Raw genomic sequence first — 10,156 nt, 5'->3', positions numbered from 1 at the left:
CCTTATAGGTAGTGACTGTTGCTATAGGTAGTGACTGTCCCTATTGGTAGTGACTGTCCCTATAGGTAGTGACTGTTTCTATAGGTAGAGACTGTTTCTATAGGTAGTGACTGTTTCTATAGGTAGAGACTGTTCCTATAGGTAGAGACTGTTGCTATAGGTAGTGACTGTCCCTATAGGTAGAGACTGTTCCTATAGGTAGAGACTGTTGCTATAGGTAGTGACTGTTTCTATAGGTAGTGACTGTCCCTATAGGTAGAGACTGTTGCTATAGGTAGAGACTGTTGCTATAGGTAGAGACTGTCCCTATAGGTAGTGACTGTTTCTATAGGTAGAGACTGTTGCTATAGGTAGTGACTGTTCCTATTGGTAGTGACTGTTCCTATAGGTAGAGACTGTTGCTATAGGTAGAGACTGTTGCTATAGGTAGTGACTGTTTCTATAGGTAGAGACTGTCCCTATTGGTAGTGACTGTCCCTATAGGTAGAGACTGTTGCTATAGGTAGAGACTGTTCCTACAGGTAGTGACTGTCCCTATAGGTAGAGACTGTTGCTATAGGTAGTGACTGTTTCTATAGGTAGTGACTGTCCCTATAGGTAGAGACTGTCCCTATTGGTAGTGACTGTCCCTATTGGTAGTGACTGTCCCTACAGGTAGTGACTGTTTCTATAGGTAGTGACTGTCCCTATAGGTAGAGACTGTTGCTATAGGTAGTGACTGTCCCTATAGGTAGAGACTGTCCCTATAGGTAGTGACTGTCCCTATAGGTAGTGACTGTTTCTAAAGGTAGTGACTGTTCCTATAGGTAGTGACTGTCCCTACAGGTGGTGACTGTTCCTACAGGTAGTGACTGTCCCTATTGGTAGTGACTGTCCCTATTGGTAGTGACTGTCCCTATAGGTAGTGACTGTCCCTATTGGTAGTGACTGTCCCTACAGGTGGTGACTGTTCCTACAGGTAGTGACTGTTCCTATAGGTAGAGACTGTCCCTATTGGTAGTGACTGTCCCTATTGGTAGTGACTGTTTCTATTGGTAGTGACTGTCCCTATTGGTAGTGACTGTCCCTATAGGTAGAGACTGTTCCTATTGGTAGTGACTGTCCCTATAGGTAGTGACTGTCCCTATTGGTAGTGACTGTTTCTATTGGTAGTGACTGTCCCTATTGGTAGTGACTGTCCCTATAGGTAGTGACTGTTTCTATAGGTAGTGACTGTTGCTATAGGTACTGACTGTCCCTATAGGTACTGACTGTCCCTTCGCTAAGTGTCCGGTGTAACGGCACTGGGACACTAGAAACGAATTTTACGGGTCTCAAGGGTATGACCTTGAAACAACAGGATTGTGTCGCCAAAAACGACAAAGATACCCGATCCCCCCTCTGCTTCTTGATCGTCATTCATCTGGCGACATTTCTACGAGACGTAAAAACAAATACTGATTAGTTGAAAGAATTTGAATGCAAGAATATCTTTGCAACATGTAGTTTTATACAAACGCAAACTAGTCCCATGGATTCTTAACAAATGTCTGGTTCGCTGAGAGTAAGGGAAAAGGACACTTGACGTTGCGAAGACGATCCCATAATGATTGGTGATGAAAATTTCAGAACTTTGCTGATTCAGCTCATTTGAACAACTTAGTCCAAGTTTACACTTAAACTGTGTATTCTGGGGGTTTGATATTCTTTACACAGGGAAACTTGCAGCGGATTGCAAGAAATTAACATGCAACTGCTCAAGGGCCTTCCTCTGTCGAACCGTTTTCAATATAGACCTGTGATTGTTTTCTTCAAATCGAAATCGTAATTTGTCTATGTCAAGTCTATTGCAGTCCACGTGGGGATTGACTTTTAATGCATCAATTTACAAAATACCTAACTCTCTTTGTGTTGTTAGATGCGAGAAATATGGAAAGTCAACTTTATGTCAGATGAATATATTTAAATGTTTTCTAAATCGTCTATTGATCTCCCTAAACAATTCCATTCTGTTGATAAATGGCTCTATAGAGTAGGTTTGCATAGGTATAGAAATGAGACATAAAAGCATCTTTATGTTCGGTGGCGGTAAACACCTTCACAGTGAGATAGGCGGTAAAGCATTACATGTAGATCAGATAGATCTGGGCGATATGAGTAAGTCGTACTCCGTCACCGACTGGGCGTTGCATGATGGGAATGATACTGGGACAGATCACGAGGGATTCTGGGCGGAGCGTTTGCAGGATGAGGATGATCCAGATATGGAGTCAGGTATTCTGTAGATGTTCTCGTAATTTGTGTAGGCTGTGTTCCATGACAACATTTCGGTTATGTTCTCCGGTTCTTAGGCCTTCCCACGTGTCGACAGCCTGGGTACACTTGGTGTATGCAGAGGGCTATAAATTATCAAATTATTAGAATACTTATCATATGTCTAGTTATTCAAACAAGTTATATGTGAATTACTCCACAATCGAAATGCAAGTCACTCGGACGGAATTAAAACCAGGAAGTACAGTACCGTATTTAAAATGATATTTGAAGTTGAATTTCACGTGATGATACTGACTTTGCCGAGAAGAAAGACTAGCCAGTTGAGATCTATTATTGTTCCCTGTGTACTGATAAACTAGGAAAATAAAACTGCGCTCCGTCAGACTGCGTGTTACTGGGGGCGTAGATTCAGCTATTGAAACTTGAAAATAGAATTTCTTAATCCCCACAGCGATGTAAGAAGTGGAACGTTTGGCGTATATTCACCTATCAGATGTATGAAGGTATGTTGTATTTATGGGTTATAGAAATTCTGTGTGCCTGCAGTTCTCGTGGTTTCAGAAGGATGACATGTTCACGGGGACCTGATTTTCTGGTTTGACGATCCTAATTCTCTTGTTGAGAATAAAAAAAGTTTATGCATTAGACTACCATGAAAACAAGGTGACAATTATTCTGTTTGCAGACGTGTAGAGATGTGAGGGGTGATTGCCAAAAGAAAAAAAGGTTCATTTATAAATATGTAGCAAAGTTATGGCATAAGTTTCATTAGTCAAGACGCCCGCACTGTTAAAGAACATACGATTTCAATATCTTTTCATGTGCAAGTTCCATGAAATAGCTCTGAGAGGCCTGGCAACACTGTTTTATACGTATTAAATGTTGTACGGCCGTGTCTCTCGGCATAAGGTTGAAAGTTATAGTGACAACAATTTAAAATTTTGATTAGTCCGGTTTTATTTGAGATGATTAAAGCAATGTTTCCGACATTTCATAAAGCATCAACTAGTCGAGAACAGCTGAAGAAGTTGAGAGGTAGGAATTGTTTACAAAATTTACTTAAACTCAATATTCACAGTAAAAGAAAGCAATATCATTGTCGGGGAGGGGGACTGGTGTAATTTTGAGGTACCACGCTACTAGTGGTGTAAACCCCCTTCCCCCCGTTGTAAGGAATTTCAACTATTTCACACAAAGGAAACATTAATACTGCAACCAGTGTCTGGTAGGTCCACATACCTCTCCATCTATGTCAATGGGCGATGTGATGCAATGGTATGATACAATAATATATGTACACAATACGGAGACGAGGTGCGGGGGGTAGTTCGACAGAAGGATGCACTAGAAATCTAAGGTCCGTGCTGCCAGCTTCAGTAAAACGATATGGGAATCGGAAATAATTGAGAAAAACAGTTCTTCCGGGTGGTTACCTTTACAGAAAAGGGCCATCTTACTAAAGCAGGTAAAAAACGTCATTATCTAGAAAAGAGGCAAATGGTTTTGTACAGAGAGAATGGTCCTTCCAGGGGTATCCAGTCACGCCACAAGCGACCCGGCCCTTCTTCAATTCAAAATCCCTCAATAAATCTAAACACTTGTGACTAGTTACCAGCTTTAACCTTTGGAAAAACATGTCCAGTCATAATTTGCTTTATCCTGGCAACAGACAGACAACTAAAAATCACCTATTGACAGGGCCGATAAGTTTCTGTTACTTCTTTTGAAGAACAAAAGGCAGCCTACGAGAATCGATCTGCAGCGACTGGGGAAGAACCCGACCTGAAACCTGCGGAAGATGAGCAGAGTGAGAGCAGGATGTTTGCCGCTGTGGATGAACGAATGGAAAAACAGGAAGAACAAATGGAGGAGATAGAACTACCAGCTGTAATCCATGCGAAATCGGTAAGGCTAAATCAGTGTAATCCATGCGAAATCGGTAAGACTAAAACCAGTAAGGCCAAATGTAATCCTGCCAAATCGGCAAGGCTAAAATAAATGTAATCCATGCCAAATCGGTAACCTAAATCAGTGTAATCCATGCCAAATCGGTAAGACTAAAATCAGTAAGGCCAAATGTAATCCATGCCAAATCGGTAAGACTAAAATTAGTAAGGCCAAATGTAATCCATGCGAAATCGGTAAGACTAAAATCAGTAAGGCCAAATGTAATCCATGCGAAATCGGTAAGAATAAAATCAGTAAGGCCAAATGTAATCCATGCGAAATCGGTAAGACTAAAATCAGTAAGGCCAAATGTAATCCATGCGAAATCGGTAAGAATAAAATCAGTAAGGCCAAATGTAATCCATGCGAAATCGGTAAGACTAAAACCAGTAAGGCCAAATGTAATCCTGCCAAATCGGTAAGGCTAAAATAAATGTAATCCATGCCAAATCGGTAACCTAAATCAGTGTAATCCATGCCAAATCGGTAAGACTAAAACCAGTAAGGCCAAATGTAATCCTGCCAAATCGGTAAGGCTAAAATAAATGTAATCCATGCCAAATCGGTAACCTAAATCAGTGTAATCCATGGGAAATCGGTAAGACTAAAAGTCTAAAATCAGTAAGGCCAAATGTAATCCATGGGAAATCGGTAAGACTAAAATCAGTAAGGCCAAATGTAATCCTGCCAAATCGGCAAGGCTAAAATAAATGTAATCCATGCCAAATCGGTAACCTAAATCAGTGTAATCCATGGGAAATCGGTAAGACTAAAATCAGTAAGGCCAAATGTAATCCTGCCAAATCGGTAAGGCTAAAATAAATGTAATCCATGCCAAATCGGTAAACCTAAATCAGTGTAATCCATGCCAAACCGGTAAGACTAAAATAAATCAGTCAAGCTTAAGTAAATCAGTAAGGCCTAATGTAATCCTGCCAAATCGGTTAAATTACAAGGGCGAGTCAATAAGTAACCAGCCTATCCTATTTCCGATTGACTGAGACTGTCACGATTTTCATGCCTTGTTTCAATACATGTTTTAATTGCACGCGTATTGAGTCATTCTTTAATAAGATATTGAATGTCAAACATGACTAGTGATGCAAAGGCATGCTTTTCATCTAAAGTTGAGTACTGTGCTATAATTCGGTACTTGTATTTAAAAGGTAAAACAGGCAAGGAAATACACGACGAGTTAGCCGATGTTTATGGGTCTTCTGCACCATCTTATGCTCAGGTTAAATTCTGAGTAGGGATATTCAAACGCGGTAGAACGTCTTTAGAAGATGAAGCCAGGTCTGGACGCCCACTGGATGCCACTGACAAAGAAATGTGTAAGAAAGTTGGGGATCTGGTATACTCTGATAGGCGAATTCTGGTGAAAGAAACAGCGCAGGCATTAGGCATTCCACATGTTAGCGTTTCAACAATCTTACATGATTGTTTAGGTATGCGCAAGCTAACAGCCCACTGGGTCCCCAAATCCCTTAGCGATGAGCAAATGGCAACCAGAGCACCAGTATGCAGCGTCTTGTTGAAGTGTTTTAGGTCAAGAGATGATTTTCTTTTGCGTCTGGTGACTGTAGATGAGACTTGGGTTCATTATTATGAGCCAGGGAATAAAGCTCAGAGTCGTCAGTTGGTAGGCCTGGGTCCCCGAGACCAAAGAAGTTCAAGACGCAACCATCTGCTGGCAAGGTGATGGCCACAGTATTTTGGGACACAAAGGCGTTATTATGTTGGACCTTTTACCCAAGAGAAGTACAATAACTGGAGTGTACTCTGCAAACTTGCTAGACCATCCGTGAAAAACGCCGAGGTAAACTCTCTAAAGGTGTTGTGCTGCAACAGGACAACGCGAGAGTCCACACTTGCAAAGTTGCATTGGATGCTGTAAAGCGAAACGGGTATGAATTAATACCACATCCTGCCTATTCGCCTGACCTAGCTCCTAGCGACTTCTTCCTATTCTCTAACTTGAAAGAGGATATCCGTGGACGTCATTTCCGGTCTGACGAAGAAGTCGTGACGGCAGTTGAGGAGTGGGTCAATGGAAAGGACCCCGACTTTTTCAGTTCTGGGCTGATGGCACTTGAACACCGTTGGTCTAAGTGCATCACACTAAAGGACAATTACATCGAAAAAGAAGAGGTGGATCTCAACCCGAAATAAGTTAGGCTGGTTACTTATTGACTCGCCCTCGTAAAATCAATGTAATCCATGCTAAATCGGTAAAGCTAAATCAATGTAATCCATGCTAAATCGGTAAAGCTAAAATCAAACTGCCAATTTCAAATCCAGATGACATGACACCTACATTGAACGGAGATGGTTTTAGACCATTATTCGAAAAGTGTTTACGTCATAATACTGTGTTTGTACACCCAAACGTAAAAATCACTGCGTTTTCATGCAGTAGGTATCGTATTTATTTACAAAGTTTATTGCTTTTTTCTAATTTCAGCCCTCACCCTTGCCAGAGGATATAGGAAACCCTGTAGGATGCGTGAAAAGGACACTAGGAATCATAGACTCCTTGTCGTGATACCAATTCTGTGCTGTTTATAAGATCACGTGAACACTATTCTCAATGACCATTAGTGGCAGTCAAAACCGCGTTTTCATTTTTAAAAGTCTGCATATTTTAGCTCACCTGAGCTGAAAGCTCAAGTGATCTTTTCTGATCGCCTTTTGTCCATCTGTCTGTTTCGACTTCTTCTCCAGAACCACTGGGCCAATTTCAACCAAATTTGTCAAAAAGCATCCTTGGGTGAAGGGCTTTCAAGTTTATTCAAATGAAGGGCCATGCCCCTTCAAAGGGGAGATAATCACAAAAATAGGGTGGAGTCATTTAAATTTTTTCTCAAGAACCACCGGGCCAGAAGAGCTGACATTTACATGAAAGCTTCCTGACATAGTGGAGATTCAAGTTGGTTAAAATCATGACTCCTGGAGGTAGGTAGGGGCCACAATAGGGGATCAAAGGTTTTCGTTCAAATATATAGAGAATTTTTTTTTAATATCTTCTTCTCAAGAACCACTGGGCCACAAGAGCTACTTGAAAGGTCCCTGACATAGTGCGGATTCAAGTTTGCTAAAATTATGACCCACCGGGGTAGGATGGGGCCACAACAGGAGATCAAAGTTTTACATACAAATATATAGGAAAAATCTTTTAAAATCTTCTTCTGAAGAACCACTGGGCTATGAAAGTACAAATTTACATGGAAGCTCCCTGACATAGTGCAGATTCGAGTTTGTTAAAATCATGGCCCCCGTGGGTAGGATGGGGCCACAATAGGGGATCAAAGTTTTACATACAAATACATAGGGAAAATCATTAAAAATCTTCTGAAGAATCACTGGGTCTGAAAAGTTTACATTTAAATGAAAGCTTCCTGGTATAGTGCAGATTCAAGTTTGCTCAAATCATGCCCCCGGGAGTAGGGTGGGACCACAATAGCGGATCAAAGTTTTACATGCAAATATATAGAGAAAATCTTTAAAAATCTTCTTCTCAAGAACCAATGGGCCATAGATGTTTGCATTTACATGAAAGCTTCCTGACATAGTGCAGATTCAAGTTTGTAAAAATCATGGCCCCTGGGGTAGGTTGGGGCCACAATAGGGACTAAAGTTTTCCATGCGAACATGTAGGAAAAATCTTTAAATATGGGCCAAGGTGACTCGAGTGAGCGATGTGGCCCATGGGCCTCTTCTTTATCTGTCTATCCTGCCTACAAAGATTCGATGGTCCAATTTTTTTTTTTTTTTTTTGGTACTGCGTCATCCCAGGACACTTTAGCAAACTTCCACATTAAATGTGAGAAGGGAAATTAGATTTTTTTTTTTTTTTTTGTCGCTGAATACCTCGCTCTGCATCCTGAAGACTTTGTGTACGGATGGACTGCTGACACGATGCAGCACATAACAGGAGGTTGATGTATAGCATAAATTGATACAATTGTGTATAACATAACTTTTCTTCATTTTATTTACATTCAATATGATTATTTCTTGAGTTAATTATTGCACTGTTTGCAAAATATTAACCGAAATTAATCTTTTCCCATCCATGCACCCAATTTTATTTTTTAATTCACTTTTACATACACACAGTAAATACAAATGACAACTGCCGGAGAGAAAGTTTCATCGATCCGCCCAGTTCATACAGACTCGGATATCGATCAACAACCGCCCTACTTCACAATCGGACTCGGACAAGAACCGCCCTATTTCACATTCGGACATCGATCAAGAACCGCCCTACTTCACAAACGGACTCGGACAAGAACCGCTCTACTCTCGGACAAGAACTGCCCTACTCTCGGACAAGAACCACCCTACTTCACATTCGTACAAGAATCCCCCTATTCATGTGAAGAATGTATTTTGTGTTGTACTTTTTAGTAAATTACTCTGGATAAAAGAGCCTGTTGTTAGGGGTCATTCCATACATATAGGGGCTGTGGAGACGATTCGTTAAAGATAGATAGATAGAGAGAGAGAGAGAGAGAGAGAGAGAGAGATACATAGATAGATACATAGATAGAGAGAGAGAGAGATAGATAGAGAGAGAGAGAGAGATAGATATGTATACACACACACAACTGAAGAACACCGGTAACACTGTCGAAATATTTCTCAAAAGTTTTTTTTAAAATTATTACCAGGTCTTTGGGTGTTCAAGCGAAGTTCTTCCCTTCGAATAGAAATATATAGTCTCTCCCGGAGATCGGGGGAGGGGGGGGGGGTAAATTAAAAATGAAATAGAATATCGCGTCCTCATTCAAAACTGTCTCGGTAAACAAATATGACAGATGGTCATGGAATGAAAAAAGTGGAATCTACACTACAGGGCAATCTAATTAAAATTAGATGCGGATCTAACATCTAATTTTAATTAGATTGCACTACAGGGATACATTGACGAGACTTGCTGCACCTGGGGTAGTTTTTTATGACCCTGTAATCGGAGATTTGGGGGCATAGAATTTTGAGATACGAGGGATGTTCGATATGTAATGTGTATTGTACGATATCTTTTAAAAAAGCATTCGACTCAAATAGTGAAATGAACAGTACATCAAAGTATTCCCCCGCGGTTTGAAATACATAATCTCAATCTCTGAATCCATTTCTGAAATGCGTCACTGTACGCTGATTTAGGTAGACCTCTGAGGCACTGACTGATGGCTGAGCCAAGGGCTTGTCGGGACTTGTAACGACGACCAGATAAGAACTTTTTAAGTTTAGTCGCATGGGGCTACATCTGGAAAGTATGGTGGATGTCTTCCCCGACTTCAAAAATTGCTTCACAAGTTCAGATGTACTCTTCTATGTGATGGAGCATTATCATGAAGTAGACGAACATGCCTAAATCCTGACACAGGGCGTCGTTTGTGATAATACTTCTTGAGCTTTTTTGTATAACATCTCGATAATACCGAACTGTAACACTTTTGCCCTTTGGCACCGGAATTTGTACGGCTATACTGGTTCATCACATGAGATGAATATGCAATAAAGAACCTTTTTTGTGCTTATGGTTCTTTTGGCAACTACAGGCCTCCTGCCGTGTTTAGTTAGCCAATTTTGTTTCCAATTTTTCTTACTGGTTCGAAATAGTGAACCCATGTTTTGTCACCAGTAACAATGTTTGCAAATTGTCTTTGATTGAATTTGGGAAACATTTTGAGCATTTGCTTAGCGGTTTGTACTCGTATCCGTTTTTTGTTTTTTTGTTTTTGGTCATCTTTTAATATTGGTATCCATCTGGCAGACATCTTTCGTACTTTCAAAATGAAATGCACCCGCGATAGCGATATGCCAACAGCTTTGGCAATATCACGAATTGTGTATCTGCCATCACTTTCAATTATTTCCCTGACATTTGAGACATTTGCCTTGCCTGTTACAGTCACAGGTCGGCCAGATTTTGCTGCATCTT

The 10,156-nt window shown here is 40.7% G+C and overlaps 1 protein-coding gene across 2 annotated transcripts; it reads left to right on the top strand.

The window, feature by feature from the left end:
* Positions 1-2,085: 2,085 nt before the first annotated feature.
* LOC125645832 (uncharacterized) lies at positions 2,086-8,637 on the top strand. 2 transcript variants are annotated; one of them, XM_048871688.2, is made up of 3 exons: positions 2,086-2,253; positions 3,986-4,161; positions 6,668-8,637. In XM_048871688.2, exons 1-3 carry the CDS (start codon positions 2,133-2,135, stop codon positions 6,746-6,748), a joined length of 378 nt encoding a protein of 125 aa, XP_048727645.1. In that variant the 5' UTR covers positions 2,086-2,132; the 3' UTR covers positions 6,749-8,637. The 2 variants fall into 2 exon arrangements, with proteins under 2 accessions (XP_048727645.1, XP_048727646.2); XM_048871689.2 differs by lacking the exon at positions 2,086-2,253 and adding an exon at positions 3,028-3,291.
* Positions 8,638-10,156: the final 1,519 nt, after the last annotated feature.

The sequence above is a fragment of the Ostrea edulis genome, chromosome 6 (genome assembly GCF_947568905.1).
Source record: "Ostrea edulis chromosome 6, xbOstEdul1.1, whole genome shotgun sequence".
Taxonomy (NCBI): Eukaryota; Metazoa; Mollusca; class Bivalvia; order Ostreida; family Ostreidae; genus Ostrea; species Ostrea edulis.
This window is presented reverse-complemented; position numbering and strand designations above follow the sequence as displayed.

What these genes read in the sequence shown, in the direction of transcription:
- LOC125645832 (XM_048871688.2), top strand. Translation starts at nt 2,133, where the DNA reads ATGAGTAAGTCGTACTCCGTCACCGACTGGGCGTTGCATGATGGGAAT. An exon ending in TGATCCAGATATGGAGTCAG is followed by an intron (nt 2,254 to 3,985) that starts GTATTCTGTAGA and finishes CTTCTTTTGAAG; the next exon opens with AACAAAAGGCAGCCTACGAG. An exon ending in CTGTAATCCATGCGAAATCG is followed by an intron (nt 4,162 to 6,667) that starts GTAAGGCTAAAT and finishes TTCTAATTTCAG; the next exon opens with CCCTCACCCTTGCCAGAGGA.